This window comes from Lineus longissimus, chromosome 6 (assembly GCF_910592395.1).
Source record: "Lineus longissimus chromosome 6, tnLinLong1.2, whole genome shotgun sequence".
Lineage (NCBI taxonomy): Eukaryota > Metazoa > Nemertea > Pilidiophora > Heteronemertea > Lineidae > Lineus > Lineus longissimus.
In genome coordinates this window covers 9,451,952-9,473,932 of record NC_088313.1, presented here as the reverse complement: position 1 = coordinate 9,473,932, position 21,981 = coordinate 9,451,952, and the positions used below count along the sequence as shown (strand labels likewise).

General features: G+C 41.9%; 2 protein-coding genes across 2 annotated transcripts; one reads left to right on the top strand and one right to left on the bottom strand.

The window, feature by feature from the left end:
- Positions 1-1,611: 1,611 nt before the first annotated feature.
- LOC135489553 (mammalian ependymin-related protein 1-like) lies at positions 1,612-5,902 on the top strand. Its single transcript, XM_064774952.1, has 6 exons — positions 1,612-1,726; positions 2,029-2,063; positions 2,499-2,633; positions 3,087-3,270; positions 3,787-3,874; positions 4,238-5,902. Exons 1-6 carry the CDS (start codon positions 1,654-1,656, stop codon positions 4,308-4,310), a joined length of 588 nt encoding a protein of 195 aa, XP_064631022.1. The 5' UTR covers positions 1,612-1,653; the 3' UTR covers positions 4,311-5,902.
- Positions 5,903-5,960: 58 nt separating this feature from the next.
- On the bottom strand, positions 5,961-21,499 carry LOC135489352 (uncharacterized). Its single transcript, XM_064774663.1, has 12 exons — positions 21,427-21,499; positions 12,891-12,926; positions 11,505-12,167; positions 11,005-11,160; positions 10,406-10,813; positions 9,835-10,107; positions 9,136-9,590; positions 8,584-8,785; positions 8,118-8,249; positions 7,300-7,529; positions 6,732-6,999; positions 5,961-6,443 (listed from the first exon to the last, which is right to left on the bottom strand). The coding sequence occupies exons 1-12, from the start codon at positions 21,467-21,469 to the stop codon at positions 6,310-6,312; spliced, it is 3,000 nt and encodes a 999-aa protein (XP_064630733.1). The 5' UTR covers positions 21,470-21,499; the 3' UTR covers positions 5,961-6,309.
- Positions 21,500-21,981: the final 482 nt, after the last annotated feature.

Sequence of the window (21,981 nt, the reverse complement as noted above, 5' to 3'; positions counted from 1 at the left end):
TGACTACAAACATTGTATATAAAACCTACACGTCTAATGTTGATGAGGTAATTCATTGAATAGTCCTGTCTAACAGGCCCTGGAAGGCCAAGAAATGTTCGAGTGTCATTGAAAGTTACAAGTCACATTAAAACAATATATATACAAGTCAGTTAAAAAGCATAGTCCTGGTCTTTCCTGACTTTCCTGACTCGGACCTGATCAGTGTCAGCCAAATGAACATTTTACGTTTACCGGAAATTCAATGTATGCTTCTTAACCCAACTAACGTTATTTCTTCACGATAAACGTAATGACGTCATTGTCGTTACCGTTGTCGTTTATCGTTCGAGTTCTTAACCTCCCTAATATTGGCGGTTGTCTTGTTGTCCTGGCATGTAATACCTTACATTGAGGCAATCAGCTGTAAGGAAGCGCTTTCATAAACACGGCTCGACACCATGGTCAAGGCAACTTCTTCGATACGTAATCTAACAAAGTACCTCAAATTTGGCAATGTTGGCTTATTTAGGATTTCCCTATGTCCTAACCTGAGGTAGTTTATTTCGATCAAACAAAACGTAAACGAACGTTACAACGACAGACTACCTCAAATTTCGTAACTTCCCATGGATTTCCATTTTACCTTACGATCGACATTGAGGCAATCAGCCTGTAAATAAATGCGCATAGAAGCAAGTATCGAAATTGGGGTCTACATGTCACATGTGTAAGGGGCGTGCAACTACACACACGTAGGTCACTCCACTTCATAACTATACGAAGGCTAATGTCACAGCCGCAAGTTACCTCTGATTTGGTTTTGGTGGCCACTTTAGGATATTCGATTACCTTGATAATGGCCGTTTGATTTTAAGATCATTGATTGCCTATTTGACCTTTTTTATAAGCGCTTTATTGAACTTGAACCTAGTAAGATAAAGGCATTGGTGCCGGCAGATTCGGGTGTGACTACAATCTTAGATATTCTATCTATGACTGAACGGTTTCGAAGAAGTAACCAGGCCAGCCCTGGTTCTTAAAGAGAGCCACTTTAAACAGCATTGCCATCACGTTTTCAAGCAGTGGTCTGATGTAGCAGTTGCACACCAATTGGTAAAGAAAAAAATACACACCCTTTTAGGACACCGGTTTTATGAAGAATAGATTAAGACTGGTCTTATTCACATTCTTTTAGCCTGGGCTTTAAAATGGCTTCTCCCCAAGCAAGTAAAAATTGTACAAGTTGGCTATAGAAACTACGAACTGTCGATAACAGTTTATATTTAATTCCGGATTATCTATGATATGAGACATTTGTCGGGATATAAACCAATATGCAAACCCTTAAAGGCCTAATGTATCGATTTGGAATAAGTGTTAGAGTTTATTGCTTTGAATATACTTTTCGAATAAAATCTGAAGGGGTTTGATATTTCCTGAGGTGCCTGGCCTTTAAATGCGTCGGTGCCATATCTGGAATGGTTGATTACATGTATGACTTATAGATAGAGGTTTTTTGGCACGACACTTAGTGACATGTCTTGTCACATGAACGCGCACTATCTGGTAATATCATAGATTGCGATAGCGAGATAAGTGTCAAGTTCGTTATGTAACCCCAAGGTTTTGCTCTGTGACTTTGTACTGACCACTTTCTCCAAAACTCCCACCATGACGAAGTTCTGTATGTTTGTTTTAGCGGCGTGCCTGGCTTACGTAAACGCCCAGATTCCAAAGCCGTGTGGTGAGTATTGATTCCTATTGTAGTGTAATAGTTGGAACCCATACCGAGTAGTTCCTCCACCAGAAACCAATCTACGTTGAGGAAGCGAACCTTGGGGGTTGCCTTTATCGGCTGACATGGTGGTGATTGCATTCAATCTAGGATAACTTACTAAATTCTACAAGGAATGAGGGTAAACGTGAATCTACCCCCCCCCCCCCCCCCCCCACCCCACCCCACACGCACATACACGCGCGCATACAACTTTTCCCTAAGTTCTTATAATTCAATGCATAATACACTCGCTTGTATTTCATTTGCAGCTGCTCCAAAGGAATGGGAAGCACGGATAGCAGAGGTACGTATTTGATGCATTGTGGCTGTCGAATCCCTCCCATCCGGTCGTGATGTTTGATTATGTTTCCGCAATTCCCCCATGCTTTTCTATTACGTAAATTGACTGATATCTGGAATCCCGACCTCCCAGACCATCCCATGGACCCCATAATGGAAACATGGCGACAACGTAAATGATTATCAAAAGCCCTAACACGAGGAAAAGAGTATAAGAGCATAAGACCATGAGACACAGGATGGGATACATTGTTAGAATAATTTCAAGCCAATTCGATCGGGTGGGGTCGTACGGCTTCTTCAGACGACCACAAACTGGTAAAACTAGCATAATGAAATAAGATTATGTAATGCACATGCAAAACCCAATAGAACATGATATGCTTACATCTTTCACTTCGACTTTCTTTGCATTCTTCTTCCATAATTCCATTTGCAGTACGACCCAGCAAAAAAATTTGACCGCCATGGAAAAGTGTCGTACGATTATGCTAATCTTCGCGTGAGGCTTATTGAAGACGAGACCGTTGAAGGCAAGGAGCAATTTGAAGATGTCCTTTACCTTCATGATGCAGTAAGTTTTATCTCGGGGCCTACAGTTATCCACATTCTGTTAGCAGGGAGAAACACAGCTTTTCTAGTGTGGAATTGGGACTAGAATGAGGAACCTGCACAACAAAACCTACCAATAGGGGGCCTTGCAGGCAAGTGGACCATGGTTGTAATGAGAAAGGCATTTCCTTGGTCATTGATTATTGAATATGTCATCCCTTAATTACTCTACATGGGGAAATAGTACCAAAAATGTTGTTTTATTGGTCCTTAATTCTATTTTGATGGGTTTTAGGGAGAGAAGCAACAAAACTTAATTTAAATGGATAATGCACTGAAAGTGTAAATTTTAGTATTGGTGCTGCCATCTGAATATTTAGTTCTGCCGGTTCCTCATTGTGTGTGACAAAGGTGTGTTTTGAGTTCACATTGAGAAATCATATTTGAGAATAACACAAAATGCATTTCTTTGCAGGGTGTTGAATACAGGCTTGACATAAAGACCAGAAAATGTGAAAGGAGGCCCATTTCGCGGCCATTCCCCGCGCTGCATGTGCCAAGCAATGCTACATGGTATGGCGAGTACTACATCGGAACGTCTTCCAATCACGGAGCTGGTGTCCTCGTGGATGTCTGGGGTGGTCACTTCGAAGATGGAAGTAAGTAGTCCGTGTAACGGTAATCATATTGAAGCTTAAGGTCCGTCCTTCACGTAACAAATTTGACAAACTTCAGGCAGGTTGGCAACTCATCTGTTATTCATTTTCAAACATTGCGGCTCATCTCCGTGCATACGCGTTGTCATAATCGAAATATATCCAACTGCATGCTATTTTCATGCAGCTTTGCATGCTATTTTCATGCAGGATTTCGAATCCAAATCGACTAATTATCATCAAAACAAAATGTAAAGTCGTGTGGAAGAAATTGTGCTTTAGATTACTCATCATTTTGAACCACAACAGATTGAGATGATGGCGTAGATTGTCACACGTCTCTCATTGCGCGCCCCACGGCAAGAGGTTGATACCATTTCTTGACGAGACCTCCGTATATGTACCCAGGCCTTGAGTGTTGATGATTTCGGTGGCGCTGATTGAAATCCCAGGCTCTCATGATACATTTACAACCACGTTATTGCCAAGCAAGTCATGTATCAAACGCTCTTATTCCAGGCAGGGCGAATGGAGAATGGACCCAGAGGGACTGCCTACCAATCTCCTTCACAAGTTACAAACCTAATGAAGGATATTTCATCTGGAAGTACGTTGAATTACTTACTTGATTATGTTTGGACATACATCAGTATTCACTTTTGTTGCTAGGTGGTCGTCAGATTGCGGCTGAATTCATCAAGCGGGGCAATTTGGAGCTGTCTTTCAATTCTACATAATTAAACCATTTGCATTTTTTGATATGACTGAAATGTGATCATAATCATGATATGGGTCTAGACCTCGAAAAATTTCCTGGGGAAATGAATTTCCTGGGGAAATGATAAACCCCTGATGGTTTTTGACCTTCTGGCTGAAAAAAAGAACTTTAAAAGTGCATCGTGTAGACTGCTTAAAAACTCAAGAACCTTTATTTTTGAGATTGTATAATAGAACACTATGCTTCTTTCAGGCACTACGACTACACCCTCGGAATCTCAGATCCCATGGTGTTCATCCCTCCAAAGGAATGTCTGTCGCTGTGATCACATCAAGGGTGGAATATAGAAAATGGAAAATGCCAACTGGTGATGCTATTTATAGGATAGAAATACATTTGTCTGGTGTCTTCGAAACTGCTCATATTTGTGGCTGAGCTTTTTAAAAAGCTCACGAGTCATTGAAAGTTCGTTGTCGATACAGCTCCCAACAGTACAAAGTGTTTTTCATATCGATCTGGCCAAAGTTTGAATGTACTCAGTTGAACTCAGGAATGTGATCAGATCACATTTCCCAAAGGAAAGCGATTTTGCAGAACACTAGATTTTCCTAAGGGTAGGCCGAACCAATGCTCTTTCACGGCGTTAACAAAAGCCGGTCAAATATATGCATGTCACCGGCTGCCCAGGGCTGCGTAACATAACTTTTTGTGATCACACTATTACAGTCAAGTGACAAGCAGCTAAATACCTAGCAAGACCAGATCTATCTGAAAAACACCTTGAAATAGATATGCCACCCGATTATGCACGAAGAACATTTCATAATCTACCAGATTAGAATACTATCACTCGTTTATCGTCCTGTTATTATATCAAACCTATTGAAGAACATGATACGTCTACCGATCAGTCAATGTCAGTGCAACCAAGGAGAAAGCATTCTTCTCCTTGGTGGAGCTGAGGGCCTTGGCACCTCTCGCTTGAAACACAGGTTATAACTTCAAACAAACCACTATTACTACATACAATACTCACATATACTGTAATTTCTTTCCTCAGATTAACAGTCCGGAATAAGCCCGCCAAGAATATTTTTAACCAGTAATGCCCAATGATCGTTATTTCCATTGAGTACGCCCGTCTTTGATATCACATGGTGTGGTTTGGAGTCGGGTCAGTTCTGAATGTGTTTCAAACGTAATTATGATGTCATCCCATAGGCTTTGAGTTATGAGTGGAAATGAGCACGGAAATTGATGATGTATATGGGGTATGTGTGACCCCTCCTACATACATGAATAGATAATAATCCTGATGTACGAACTGTTAATTTCAGGAAAGAAAGAACAGTATATTTGATGATAGCAGCAATGTTAATGCTTAATCGTTTAAAGCTACCTTCCAAAATATGCTAATAACATCAGTAACAAGGTCACAGAGCATGCTCCGCACAAAACTCTCTCCATTTTCCACTTACACAGTTGAACTAACAATGAGTGGGCCCATACGTGAGACAAAACGTTACCAGATTGTGACTCGTGGCTGGGAATGATAGGACCCCGACCCATGATCACTGCCAAATTTTATATGCGAGACAAAAAGTTCCCAGATTGTGTCTCGTGGCTGTGAATGATAGGACCCCGACCCATGATCACTGCCAAACTTCATACGTAAGACAAAAAGTTACCAGATTGTGACTCGTGGCTGGGAATGATAGGACCCCGACCCCTGATCATTGCCAAAATTCATACTTGAGACAAAAATTTACCAGACTGTGACTGGCAGCTGGGAATGAGAGGACCAAACCGCCCCAACCCCTCATACTCCTGGCACATAGAGGAAAAAGGTCTCTCATTGTGACATGTTGTTGGAAATGTTACCGCCTGTAGCCGCCCATCCTCACTGCTAAAATGAAATAAAAGAGTCAAAATTTCAAATTCAAATTGATTTATTGATTTATTATCTATTCGGCTACAGTCAAAAACTATATATATAGTACAAATTAAAAACACGTGGTCATTCATCAATATTCCAGAATATTCAATGGTATTCTTCGTTGCGCAGAGAATGTGCGCAAAAGCAAACACACAGTAGAATGTTCACTGTTTAATGCGATATCGACAACAGTGAAATGCTCTACTGTGGTATAGTAGAGAGTACGTTGCAGGTCAAGAGGATGTTGCAGATGTAACATTTTTAAGTGTCCCGAAGTAGAATGCCCTGGTGACAAATCTTTCTATTATGTATCTATAATATCGGAAGTATTGAATCTTTGAGTCTTCGAGGATCCATAACTTAATCGTCACCATGCAATTGGGATTTCTTATGTTGAAACAGTCGCCAATATTTTGCACTTAAACTCTTCAATCTGTGACTCAGATATAGCGCCATCTAGTATCGTCAGGCCAACCAGCTTTCCTTTGAATGGCGAGAACGAATGGTCTGATCCTCTGTTCCCTATAAGAAAATGGATAACGATAGTAATGTGAATAAAAGAAGAAGTTAGTTTACCATTAGAACCTTTCTATGACAAACGTCGGGGTCCTTACATGTACTGTGGGGATTTCTTGTTTACGGAGGTCACATGCGAGGAAAATCACCGAATATCGGAAGAAATGATAATTGCCATCACTACCACTAGCGGACATCAGTGTTAGCCACGAGACATTGAATTAGGTTCATTCATAAAACTCTCTTAATATTACAGTAGGAAAACATCAGCTTCCCTTCTCTTTCATATCCTACCTATAAAGACATCTCCACTGCACATGGCACGCCTGCCTGGTCCATAATCCCTGACGTTCGTCGTATTGTCTTTCCACATCAATTGCCTCCCCGACCTGTGGCTATAACTCGCCCCGATGAAGTGCCAGCTATCCGTAGGCACGGCCTCGCGGAAGTGAGAGCTTGTTGCGCCAAGATTTACGAAAGGAACATGAGACCAGATCCAGAAATGGGCCCCATATCGCGCATTATCTGGCCCCCTCCATTCCAGGATTGCACCATTTGTGATCTAAAACAAACACATGGATAACTGTTATGAGAAAGCAACCGCTAAAGCAATATTCTCAGTCAAGAAAATGTTTCATTTATGATATACCAGCCGCAGGTTGCAGTGATTTAAAACGCTCGTTTGCGGGGCGCTAAAAAAGGGGAGGGTTATGCCATGTTTGGATTGCTTCCATAATAAGCGCACGAGCCTTAGTTGTTTGTACCAATGTGTAAAGACAGCCACTGGATCCCCGAGCATTAGCACATTTTTGAAGATAAGCCAAAGTTACCTAACCACGGCTTTTACAAAATAGCCACCAACCTGGTGCTGATAGATGAAGGTTCCTATCGTGAAGTCCACTAGGTCTAAATGGCCTCTGTTAGTTACTCTGACGTATGATCTGGAATTTCCCTTAAAGTTCCATGCGGCGATTCCGTTTGGTCCATCCCTAGATGTGTCTACCCCAACGACGTCGAGTGAAAGGCCGTTTAGGTGCGTATTGATTTTATTTTGGCCTAGAATATTCCACCAGTTAAACCCGAAGTATGTGCCTGCAATGTGCATAACTTAATATACATATATATCGTAAATTTCATTTGACTGCAACAAAAAAGGCGAAAAGTACGGAAAATGGATTATTTCACACTTTTTGCATAAAACCAAAAGCTTAATAGCGTTGCCATAACAACAATGTGCTTGATACGTGAGAAAATGTGCATCTGACTCTCTTGGAAGGAAAATACTGACAAGGCCGGTTAGGTGGTTGCTAGATATATAATTCCTTTAGTACGGGAGTCACTTGTATTGTTTTATATGAGTGTTTAGAAAGTCAATTTAAGTTATGGCTAATAACATGCAATCTTAGAATTAAAGGTTTTGAGTTTTTGAAAAACATTTAAAGGTTGTTCGGCCAACACAAATATGATATTTTACGGATAATTGAAAGTGGTTTTCGAGATACTCAAAACCTTCAAGGGTTTTTTTCCCTGAAAACCTCAAAACTAATGTGCGTATTGGCCTCAAAAGCCTTCATTTCTATGAGTGTGGGCATGTCGGCATTGATATACATTTACATTGAAGAAATACGGAATCTTAATCGTATTGTCTCACTCAATGACGTTTTACTTGTGATCGCTTACTCAAACTCTGGAAGCCATTGCATGTGTACGTTTTGTGATTAGCCTGCTGCGTTAAGACAGTTGGGTCTGGTTCAAGTTGGCATCTCTCAAAGCTTTTGTCAGCAGCTGGGTCCCATGCTATCGGATATGACCCTGCAATATAATACTTTATACATTAAGAAGACCGTCTTCAACTGCAATAATGTCGGTTTTGTGCAGCCTCACCTTGATGTTGTTTATACGATTCCAACTACGGTAAGGTTATTTCGTCACAATACCTTTGTTTCGGTCATGTTGAAGTGATCTGCGTAAACTCAAGTGGATGAGTCCTTGGGCACAACTGTTTGCTTTGCTGTCACCACGATAACCAAGCCAGCACATCAAGTCGCCGTTTTGATTCCATAAATAATGACAGACACAACTCTTTGTTTCTGATACTGGATGGACACACAATGACCAACTCATCAAGAGGAATATATCTGTTTACCTTTTGAAGCCAATGCAACAATAAGACACTTAAACAGCTTTATTTCAGACGCGTTAATGGCACCGTTCAGTACTGTTAGTCCAGCTAGACTGCCCTTGAATGGTTCAAACCACCTTGCGGAACCACGGTTACCAATGTAGATATTGCCACGGGAGTCCGGGGTACGTCTACCGACATTCTGCTGGAAGACAATACCATTGACCTAGAAACAAACAAACAGAAGTAGAGGTAGAGAAGTTCAATTGCCAGCAAAGTTGAATAAACTTGAATATTGTTCTGGATGGCCAACAACAGACGTAGGGGAAAACCATAGGGTTACCGGGACTGATACCAAAACTCCCTTATTTGGGTGCCTTTGTTTATCACACGTCAGCCTCGTTAATGTTGACCCAAAGTCTCTAACATCGCAACTCTCGGATGCTTATTTGAAGGATTGTGAAAGATCAGCCACAGTTTTAAAAATATTAACTTTTTAGCCCGACGGTGTTCTGTACTGTTGTGAGGACAAATATAAATATTGCCCAAAGTAATGACCCTCCCAAGATTTCTTACCCACATGGTTAGACTTCCTGTATCATGATCGAAGGTGGCGCCGACGAAGCTCCACTTCCTGGGTTCCACTGCAGTATGGAAGTGCTCGCTTCTGCCACCGAATCGAGGTGCCAGATTCAAGAAAAGGGTCCTGTGCCAGATCCACAAATGGGTTCCCCATCCCCTCCGTTTGCCCCGCCATTCAAGGATGGGTCCATTTTTTGTCTCATTTTGATAGATAAAAGTCCCGACTGTAAAGCTCATATCGAAATTTAAATGTCCATTGTGTGGGTTGTTGATTTTTATGTATGATTGTATTGTGCCTTTGAACTCCCATGGTGTGAGTCCGAAAGGACCAGAACCTGTTGTCGTAACTCCGTGGACTTGTAATTGGAGGCCGTTCAGTGTTTGACTCTGCTCACCTTGTCCTAAAATGATCCACCAGTCGTTGCCAAGAAGTCGAGATTGGGGAACGGCTAGAAAATGTACATCATGATCATTAGGTTAAAAAGTATTTGGATATATAAGGTGAAGACTACAATAATAAGCATACTTGGTAACAATGTAGATTCTGTTATTAAGCAACAGAGTCCGAAAACAACTAAAAATTAATGAGTTATCATAGCACCACGTTTACAAATTAAAGATACGATTAGTTGAAGTGCTCTATCATTTGTAAATGTACATGTTGATAATTCATCTTGGACAATATTTCGTTACCTGGTGTTCTTCTTGGCGCTGGGATACCTAAAGCGACATTCAACAATATCTTGCACTTAAAGTCGTCAATCTGGTCTAGTTCAATGTCTCCATTAAGTACGGTCATTCCGGCTAGTTTTCCTTTAAACGGGACAAAATTGTGATTCGATCCACGGTTCCCAATGTACACATCACCGAATGCAGAAGCAGATCCACTAACGTATTGCCCATAAGAATTCAAAGCGTCATCGATCCACATTATGAAGTGACTCCTCTCTCGGCTGAAGCTCATTCCTGAATATAAAAGTAACCCTCTTTCAGACTTTTTTTGCAAGTTGAAATTACAGCGTAGCCAGGTCAACGGTCATGTGTACACCCAGTCGCACTAGAGCAAAATGCCCTTAGGATCGGTGCAGTACGTTTCATCTCTTGACACCACCATACGACAATTCTATATCGTTAGCCAACCAGCCAACACAACTCCAGTGTCATATGTTTATATACATGTATTATCTACATACACAAGCTGAAATAATGCCATCGGCAGCCGCAACTGCGCATTCAATGCAAGTTTCTAAAATATATTTCTTACCTATGAAATGCCAGCTATTAAGACTATTGATTTGCACTGCATTGAAGCGATGTTGACCAATTCCAACCAGATTCACGAAAAGCGCGTGGCCCCAAATCCAAAAGTGGGTAGCAAAACCCTGCCTTGATCGTTCCTTCCCTCGCCACTCCCAGATTGCACCATTCCTCAACTCTGACTGGTATATAAATGTGCCGATGGTAAAGCTATCTCGCATGTCAAGGTGGCCTCCTATTGGATTGGGTATTCGGATGTATGAGTTGGGCGAACCCAAGAAGTTCCAGCACGGGATACCATTGGGGCCGTCCATGGTTGTATCCACTCCTTCAACCTCCAATTGAAGACCATTTAGATTTGGATTGTTTTCGTCTTGACCCAATACGTTCCACCAGCTGGTTGCAAAGAACTGATCTGCAAACAAACATTGGTTTCCTAGATAAAGTGAAGGAAGAGCTCAGAATGTTAAAATCCAAAGGACACGGTCTGGACAATATGCTTCAATTTAAGATTTCGTTTCAATATTGTAAAATACCTTTGTTTTAATAATTCGTATTATTCCGATCTTACGAAGATACTAATGCTAATTTTGACCGAGTACTCACGAGGGTTCGTCGCTTTGCTACTACACGCATACGTCTTGGGATTCGCCGCTGGTAATCCTTGCAGTTTGAGAGGAATGTCGTCAGGCTCAAAGTAGCAGCTGGTGAAGAAATTATCTGTGTGCGTGATCCAATCGAGGAAGGACACCTCAGGCGATTCTAACAAAAGTTAAGTGACAAAATAAAGGTTTCGAACTTTCTTTTTTGATTATGTGATTGACGAGACATCAACTAGAGACACTCCCCCCCCCGCTCATGCATTCAAAAATATTCAATTGACAGTTAGATATGCTCATCTTCTTCTTCTCGTTCTCGTTCTCGTTATTGATCGAAATTCTGTTGTTTTTGAGCTTTCGACGAATCTCAGGTTTTTCTTCATTTCTCGGAAAGTTTAATTGCATATTGGTTTTAGAGAAAGGCCGTTAGTAATTTATTTTCAAAAACTTAACACCTGTATTTCTTAAAGTGCGCCTAAATGCATTGGCTACACCAAGTGAACTTACCATTTGCCACGAATGCCACAATGTTGCACTTAAATTCCTTAATCTGCTCTTTGTCAATCGCGCCATCAATGATGGTTAGTCCAGCAAGTTTTGTCATCGTTTGATTGAAACTTCTCTTATGAGGACTCTTTCCCACATACACATCTCCGATACAAGTAGACGTTTGCAGCCCGATGTGAGCAACATGAGCGTAGTCCAGGGTATCTATCCACATGGTCAGATTGCCCTCCAAATGGTTGTAACTTGCGCCTATAAAATGCCAGCCGCCGGGTAAAACTTCACTGTGCCAATTTTGGCCGAAAGCATCTCCCCAAGTGGGGCCCAAGTTGATGAAAAGCAACTGTTCCCATATCCAGAAATGTGTCCCGAAGGGGTCACCACTGCGACCCCTCCATTCGACGATGGGGACGTTCTTAATGTAATCTTGAAAAAAATATGTACCGATTGTAAAACTTTTGTCAAATTCTAACGGACCATTTGAAGGATTTTCAACTCTGACATACGAATTTTGGGTTCCTTTAAATTCCCATGCCGTCATATCCTTTGGGCCGTCATCACTGGTTTCGACGTCGTTAAAATGTACCGTTAGGCCGTTCAGGGTATTGCTGTCTTCCGTCTGGCCGAGAATTATCCACCAATCATAGCCAAAGAATGAGATGGGATCTGAAAGTTCGATATTGGTAACTTTATGAGGCAAGTTTACATTCGATACACAGAGAGACGGATAGCGAGCTGGTAGCTGGTTCTGGAACACGTATGCATACTGTCAGGCAAGAATAACTGTTCTTCTTTCCTGAAAGCTGTAACAGCAGTTTCAGAATTCATATAATAATAATAATAGCTTTATTCACATAAACTAATAGCTTGTAGTGATTACAGAGGAAATTTCAACACAAAAATTACAAGAAATTGCAAGATGACAGACGGTATAAAGACAGCTGGGGGTAGAGGAAGGTTGACAAGAAAATGGTGAAATACGAACGATAAAGTAAAGAAAGACAGAACTAGCAGTGCATGTTGCATGCAACACGGATACGTTCTGCCTCCCGTACGTATTTGACAAGATCAGAGGTTTGACTTTTGCTTGAGCAATTTAAAAGACATGGCAATTTATACATTGGCCTAGAGCTCATCCTGGCTTTGGCATTTCGACTGCGGCAGGTTAGGTGTGAGGTGATACGAAACCCTGCCGGCAAAACTCACTAACTCATTGGATACAAGAATGGAACGAGGCAAAGGACAATCTCAACCTGCTGCGACTGGTTCATAGGATACAGGGTCATTCTTCGGCTTAAGGTATAGCCTTGTAACGCATAGATCAAATTGACACCAACAGATGCTAACTATAATAATTGAAGTTTTGTATCATATTTGATTATAGTTTACCTCGTCGCTGTCCTGATATAATAACTGCTGCAATGCCTGCAAAAGAGAGCAAACGAAGCGTGCAAGAAGGGTTGCCTGTACTTTCCGGAAAGTTGGAAAGTTGGAAATCTGGAAAGTTGGAAACCACCTGGAATATAACTAGGTCTTCCTGCTATGTGGCGCTTGTCATCCACTTGTGTCAGTTAAAGGGATCTTTGGCTGGATGTATGACGTAACAAGGTACTCGCTAGGTGGCGCTTGACATAATAGGGTACTTCCCGCTAGGTGGCGCTTGTCATCCACCTGTGTCAGTTAAAGGGATCTTTGGCTGGAAGGATGATGTAACAGGCTCTTTGGCTTAATGGGTACTTCCTGCTAGGTGGCGCTTGGTATCCAGCTCTGTCATTTGAAGGGCTCTTTGGCTAGATGGATGATGAAATAGGGTACTTGGCGCTTGACATCAAGCAGTGTCATTTATTAAGGGATGTTTGGCTGGATTAATTTTAAGTTGTCCTCCCATGAAAAGTCCTAATAATTGGACATGTATGGCAAGCCATTTGACGTCATCAACACTTGATCGAGCGGTCACCACGTGACAACTGCAGACTGCAGACTACTCTTATTTACTTTACAAAAATGTTATATATACATTTGTAATTATAATTATGAACCCCCTGCTGTAGGTGTCACTGGGCCACCAGCCACGTGCTGTATCATCTGATGGTATGTCCACTAGAAATTGTTGGCTCATCAGAATGATGAGGGCATTCACATGTTAGGTTTTAGAATAGCTCCTCGATAGCCCATCTTGGCCGCAATGTTTATTGGACCATGAGGTTCAGAATGAGATAGCCTGCGGCTAAAGTAAATAAGGTGAGGATATGGGTCATGAGTAATTGTGATGATGTAATTCCCATGGAAGTTTAATCCCTTCTACGGTAATACCAAGGATACAGCCAAGCCAGCCAGTATTCAGTGGTAAATGATAGGCTCCCTGATATGCCTGATTGCAGTGGCTGGGTTCTGGAATGGCTTGACGAAATTTTGACACGTGGTGTATCAGAAAAAAAATAGATCATTGACTTAATCATGCCCCCGCTCAAATTATATTCTTCGCTACAAAATATCCTGTTGTGTTGGGCGTCATAAATTTAAAAGTAAATACAGTGGAACCGCGGTCGGCGACCACCTCAGTAACGCGACCACCCTGCAAACACGACCAAAATTCTCCGGTCCCGGGAATTCATGATTTTTTGATAAAAATACATAATACTGTACATTCTCATAATTATTTGATCAAAATCAGCTGTAAAACTCATGTCATAGTAAAGAACAATATAGCTATAGGTATTCTTTCTATTACGAAGCCAGTTACTGACTAAGACAAAAGAAAGAGAATCCACAATATAAAATGCAGGCCTAAGAAACCTTTTTCTTACTCTTTTAAAATAAGCTAAAACATCAGCCGATGTAAGCTATGTATAATTTTCCAAAGTTATTCCGAATGATACTGAAATAATTGACATGTCGTTAAATCCATTATTTCAGACTTTATTCTTAATGATAGCCTTTAACACTATAGTAAGGGACGGTTCATATTCCTACGTCTGTGGGGAGGTTAGCAATACATTTGAATAGGCGAAACAGGAATAGGCGAAACAGGAATTAGGCGAAACAGGAATAGGCGAAACAGAAATTAGGCGAAACAGGAAGTGGGCGAATCAGGAATAGGCGAATAAGGAATTAGGCGAAACAGGAATAGGCGAAACAGGAATACACCAATCAACCATGACCGCATCGTATCAATTGGCACCTTCTCGCAAATCCGTGTTGATAATTAGCACCTCGAACACAATGACCATGGGAATCCATATGAAAATAAATGATGTGTAAGTGAGTTTGATCAAATGTAAGCGCAAATAAAAAGAAGAATAACTTTCTTTTCGACTCACGGTTTGTTTTTCATCATTAAGTATTAAATGATGTCAAGAGGCATGCACACGTAGTTTTTAGGACAAATAAATTATGTTGATTAGTAAGAGTACCGATACTCAAAGTAAAGAATGCTTACTACGTCGTAATGTTGATAAAATACGTTTTTAAAAAGATGATTTAATCAGTACCAGTTCAAATTGGCTGACGTTAAAGCAGGAAGACATCAGGAAGAATTCTCAACATCTTCTCACATCACCTCTCTCAATGTTAGCGGGAATATTAGCTTGACATCAAGAAGGGAAGCTGCCGATGCTGTGAATTACATGCTTGCTCTAATTAGCATGCTCAAGTTTTAATGTAATGTTTGGTCTAATTTGCTCTCGTCAGTTTATTTACTCATTTACATAAGTTGCAAATTAAACGCAAAACACTCAAGAAAATGATTTTTTATCCGTACTATACACACAAAATTATCGAATCACCCAGTTGCGTAGTCATTAATGCATGGCAATGTACACGCAGCATATCTGTTAGGACGATATTTTGGCGGGAAAATCTACTTATCATTCTTAAATTCACTAACGCGACCACCCCGGTAACACGACCACTTCGGCTTAGTACCTTGGGTTGTCGTGTTACCGGGGTTCCACTCTACATACTTTAATTAAATGTTCCTGATCTGATTGCCTTGTAATGTGTACTCCCATCACAGTCCCCTCACTTAGTTGACCCCCCCCCCCCCCCGTGGATACTCATGGAGAGTGTTATGGGTACAACCAACACAATCCCCACACTTGCAACACCACGCACGCATACGTCACCGGCGGGTACAAAACGCAGGACGCAGGACGTCCTGCAGCGTCCTGCAGGACGAGGCCCATCTCAACAGATGCAGGAAATGAAATGAGGAATTTTAGGGACCATCTGTGATCTGATTTTTCATGGTTGTTCATGAGGGAGCTGTAATGTACCTAAAAGGTTGTCTCTGGATTTGGTTTTACATCAAAGGGAGGTTGAGTTGAGGGGAGGAGTCATGTTCGAATTCAGGGGTTTGGTGTATGAATGGGTGATTTGTTGAGGGAAGTTACGTTTAAAGGGGGTTGTGTTAGGTGTTTGGTACTTAAAGAGGAGTTGTGTTTAGTGGTTTGATAGAGGAGCTGATTTGAAGGGTTAGGTATCTAAATCGGGACTTCTGTTGAGGGTGTTGCTTTCAACTCCAACCCAACTCCCCTTTAAAACCCAACCCCTCAGCAAACCCCTGCACACTGGGCCTACTCGCATTAACCAGCAATCCCCTCAACACAACTCCCCTTTAAACAGACTCCTTTATGTACACAACTCCCCGATGAACAACCAAAAATCTGTCTGTAAAAATCAGATCACACGGCTGAGATGGTTCCCGTTATTCATTGCTTCATTTTCTGAATATGTCGAGATCACACTACTGAGATGATTCCTAAAATTCCTCATTTCTTTTCAACATCTGTTGAGATGGGCCCCGTCCTGCAGGACGCTGCAGGACGTCCTGCGTCCTGCGTTTTGTACCCGCCGCATACGTCACATCGATCTGCCCCCTTGCCCATGGTTTCTAATCGCAACAAGCCGTCCCGGTGTAAAAGAAGAAAATGTCCCCCTGGAAAAAGTGTCCGGCCCTATTGTATTCCGCTATCTGGTTCTATAGAGGCCATGACCGCCAATAGCTCAGAGATTAAAGCGCATAATATAATCCATTGTTTCCCAGACATTCTATCCCAGGACATTTTAAACTTCTACATCGGCCCAAAACCATGTGACCTTAAAGGTGCCCTTTTAATTAGATTTACCCCCATCCTGAACCTCATGGTCTTATACTGCCTTTGAACATAGCCAGGCAGTAATAAATCTTGAACGGCTCCGGTGAAAACCTAAGGCGGGAATAAAGCTTCCTTTGTTCCTTTGTTAAATATTAGGAGTAGCTGCTAGGTAGTCGATGATGCGAGCTGTGCATTTGGCTAACATTGCATAACGTTGCATAGCATTACTGACTCCAGTCAATGAACTGCATAAGAGGTAATCTCAAATTTAGTTATTTTTACTACGTTCAGCCAGGCGAAAATAAAGACTTGAGTCACGACAAGATGGATTTACCCTGGCATTCAGCACTTGTGCTTGAGTAACGCATCCTGAACTCAGGCCAACACTCGGGGTTGCCTGTACTTTCCGGAAAGTTGGAAACCTGGAAACCTGAAAAGCTTGGAAACCTGGAAACCTGGAATGTGAACTTGGTCTTCCTGCTAGGTGCATGGCGCTTGTCATTCAGCTGTATCATTTAAAGGGCTCCCTGGCTGGATGGATGATGTAACAGTACCCGCTAGACGGCGCTTGTCATCCAGCTCTGTCAGTTAAAGGGATCTTTGGCTGGATGGAAGATGTAACAGGGTACTTCCTGCTAGGTGGTGCTTGTCATCCAGCTGTATCATTTAAAGGGATCTTTGGCTGGATGGAAGAGGTATCAGGATACCTGCTAGGTGGCGCTTGACATAACAGGGTACTTCCTGCTAGATGGCGCTTGTCAATAACCTGTGTAGGTTAAAGAGATATTTGGCTGGATGGGTGATGTAACCAGGTACTTCCCACGTGCCAAGTGCTGGGGGACCATCTCAATCATCACTGTATATGTGTGTCTATCCATATATGTGTAGGAACAGAACTCCCAGAGGGGAGAGTTTTTGTTATGTAATGATAGGTGATAAAGATGTGGTCCTTTGGCAAGACACTTTGCTGATGGATCAAGATAATTGTATGGGTCCTTTATTAGCAAGACCCTTGGCAGCCAGATGGTTACTAATACTTGAGTAAGGTGTTGGGCAAGCGGCGGGAAGAAAGAAAATGCATGGTGCAGGCAGTCCGCAGAGCTGGGGTTTTCTCAAGCGTCAATAAAGGTCAAGGTCTGGAATTAAGGGACCATTTCAGCAGTTGCTTTTTGTTAACTTTTTTTTCAATATTGTTATTGTTTGTCACCTTGTTCCTACACACAGTTTTATTATATCTCAAATTTTCTTTTTCAAAGACGCCTACTAATTAAAGACATGTGCCGTTCGTTAAAAAGTACGTTTCATATTGGAAAAGTCCAATTGCGATAAGAGACACTGAATTTCAACTTCAGCATTACCGTTGTGTAGACTGATCTACAAACACCATGAATACCAAGTTTCAGCAAACGCATACGCATAATAACTGCACTACGGCATTGTGCACAAAGCTACTTATGTTTTATAGTGGAGGCAGGGGCGAAGTACAGTTGTAACGGTCGTTAGTGCCGAGTGTTGGCCTGAGTTCAGGATGCATTACTCAATGCCAGAGTAAATCCATCTTGTCGTGACTCAAGTCTTTATTTTCGCCTGGCTGAACGTAGTAAAAAAACTAAATTTGGGTACTTCTTATGCAGTTCATTGACTGGAGTCAGTAATGTTATGCAACGTTATGCAATGTTAGCCAAATGCACAGCTCGCATCATCGACTACCTAGCAGCTACTCCTAATATTTAACAAAGGAACAAAGGAAGCTTTATTCCCGCCTTAGGTTTTCACCGGAGCCGTTCAAGATTTATTACTGCCTGGCTATGTTCAACGGCAGTATAAGACCATGAGGTTCAGGATGGGGGTAAATCTAATTAAAAGGGCACCTTTAAGGTCACATGGTTTTGGGCCGATGTAGAAGTTTAAAATGTCCTGGGATAGAATGTCCGGGAAACAATGGATTCTATTATGCGCTTTAATCTCTGAGCTATTGGCGGTCATGGCCTCTATAGAACCAGAAAGCGGAATACAATAGGGCTGGACACTTTTTCCAGGGGGACATTTTCTTCTTTTACACCGGGACGGATTGTTGCGATTAGAAACCATTGGCAAGGGGGCAGATCGATGTGATGTATACGGCGGGTACAAAACGCAGGACGCAGGACGTCCTGCAGCGTCCTGCAGGACGGGGCCCATCTCAACAGCTGTTGAAAAGAAATGAGGAATTTTAGGATTCATCTCAGTAGTGTGATCTCGACATATTCAGAAAATGAAGCAATGAATATCGGGAACCATCTGAGCCGTGTGATCTGATTTTTACAGGCATATTTTTGGTTGTTCATCGAGGAGTTGTGTACATAAAGGAGTCTGTTTAAAGGGGAGTTGTGTTGAGGGGATTGCTGGTTAATGCGAGTAGGCCCAGTGTGCAGGGGTTTGCTGAGGGGTTGGGTTTTAAAGGGGAGTTGTGTTGGAGTTGAAAGCAACACCCTCAACAGAAGTCCCAATTTAGATACCTAACCCTTCAAATCAGCTCCTCTATCAAACCACTAAACACAACTCCTCTTTAAGTACCAAACATCTAAATAACCCCCTTTAACGTAACTTCCCTCAACAAATCACCCATTCATACACCAAACCCCTGAATTCGAACATGACTCCTCCCCTCTACTCAACTTCCCTTTGATGTAAAACCAAATCCAGAGACAACCTTTTAGGTACACTACAGCTCCCTCATGAACAACCATGAAAAATCAGATCACAGATGGTCCCTAAAATTCCTCATTTCATTTCCTGCATCTGTTGAGATGGGCCTCGTCCTGCAGGACGCTGCAGGACGTCCTGCGTCCTGCGTTTTGTACCCGCCGGTGACGTATACGTGCGTGGTGTTGCAAGTGTGGGGATTGTGTTGGTTGTACCCATAACACTCTCCATGAGTATCCACGGGGGGGGGGGGGGGGGGTCAACTAAGTGAGGGGACTGTGATGGGAGTACACATTACAAGGCAATCAGATCAGGAACATTTAATTAAATTTTGTACATGTATTTACTTTTAAATTTATGACGCCCAACACAACAGGATATTATTTTGTAGCGAAGAATATAATTTGAGCGGGGGGATGATTAAGTCAATGATCTTTTTTTTTCTGATACACCACGTGTCAAAATTTTGTCAAGCCATTCCAGAACCCAGCCACTACAATCAGGCATATCAGGGAGCCTATCATTTACCACTGAATACTGGCTGGCTTAGCTGTATCCTTGGTATTACCGTAGAAGGGATTAAACTTCCATGGGAATTACATCATCATAATTACTCATGACCCATATCCTCACCTTATTTACCTTAGCCGCAGGCTATCTCATTCTGAACTTCATGGTCAAATAAACATTGCGGCCAAGATGGGCTATCGAGGAGCTATTCTAAAACCTAACATGTGGATGCCCTCATCATTCTGATGAGCAAGCAATTTTTGGAGGACATACCATCAGATGATACAGCACGTGGCTGGTGGCCCAGTGACACCAACAGCAGGGGGTTCATAATTATAATTACAAATGTATATAAAACATTTTTGTCAAGTAAATAAGAGTAGTCTGCAGTCTGCATTTGTCACGTGGTGACCGCTCGATCAAGTGTTGATGACGTCAAATGGCTTGCCATACATGTCCAATTATAAGGACTTTTCATGGGAGGACAACTTAAAATTAATCCAGCTAAACATCCCTTAATAAATGACACTGCTAGATGTCAAGCACCAAGTACCCTGTTTCATCATCCATCTAGCCAAAGAGCCCTTCAAATGACAGAGCTGGATACCAAGCGCCACCTAGCAGGAAGTACCCTGTTATGTCAAGCGCCACCTAGCGAGTACCTTGTTACATCATCCATCCCGCCAAAGATCCCTTTAACTGACACAAGTGGATGACAAGCGCCACATAGCAGGAAGACCTAGTTATATTCCAGGTTTCCAGGTTTCCAGGTTTCCAACTTTCCAGGTTTCCAACTTTCCAACTTTCCGGAAAGTACAGGCAACCAACACTCGGCACTAACGACCGTTACAACTGTACTTCGCCCCTGCCTCCACTAAACATAAGTAGCTTAGTGCACAATGCCGTAGTGCAGTTATTATGCGTATGCGTTTGCTGAAACTTGGTATTTATGGTGTTTGTAGATCAGTCTACACAACGGTAATGCTGAAGTTGAAATTCAGTGTCTATTGTCGCAATTGGACTTTTCCAATATGAAACGTACTTTTTAACGAACGGCACATGTCTTTAATTAGTAGGTGTCTTTGAAAAAGAAAACTTGAGATATAATAAAACTGTGTGTAGGAACAAGGTGACAAACAATAACAATATTGAAAAAAAAGTTAACAAAAAGCAACTGCTGAGATGGTCCCTTAATTCCAGACCTTGGCCTTTATTGACTCTTGAGAAAACCCCAGCTCTGCGGACTGCCTGCAATATGCATTTTCTTTCTACCCGCCGCTTGCCCAACACCTTACTCAAGTATTAGTAACCATCTGGGTCTTGCTAATAAATGACCCATACAATTATCTCCGTGATCCATCAGTAAAGTGTCTTGCCAAAGGACCACATCTTTATCAACTATCATTACATAACATAAACTCTCCACTGAAATTCTTCACTGATTATAGTTGTTTATTTTCTGAAATGATGCTAAGAAGTCGACGGATATTCGGCGCCACATGTATACAGACATACGCTCCGAACTCGACACTACTAGTAATTCGACAGTAAATTAGTCGTGGCCAAAAACCAGGGGCGTACAGCGTGTACAGGACAGTGACCGCTGCATAAAGAAACACCCCGGAGAAGCTTACCTTGACAGAATACCGCCGCGATAAGAATTTCTCGGAGAATCATGATGGCGGGCGCATCCCATCTGGATCGATGTTTCACTGTTCAAGATATTTTAATTAGATTGCATGGACCGGATTGAGCGATTGAACTTATATAATATACGTCAGCGGAATTGTAGTAATTAGAAATATGTAGGCTAATTGGACACTCTAAGTTATCATGTGGCTCAGCGTATTTGATCTTTGCATTCCGTTTTTCATGTGTTAATTTACCGGTGTGCTTGCTACCAACATTGTGAAATACATGTAACTGTTGAAGAGTTGCCGAAATTGGACAACCTACACGGAGCACCACTGGAGCATGATCTGACATTGAAATTATGTGTGATGTGTCTCTCAGATGTTATAAGATAATCATGAGTATTGCTCGACTGTGATATGTATGGGCTCCGCGAAATACTAATGGGGGAGGTCTGGTAAAAAGCCGTAGGGGTGACACCTTTGTTAACAGCAGAAGATGTATTGTTAAATAGGTCACCTAGGTCAACTATGAAGCGCTCATAGAGATATTTCCGT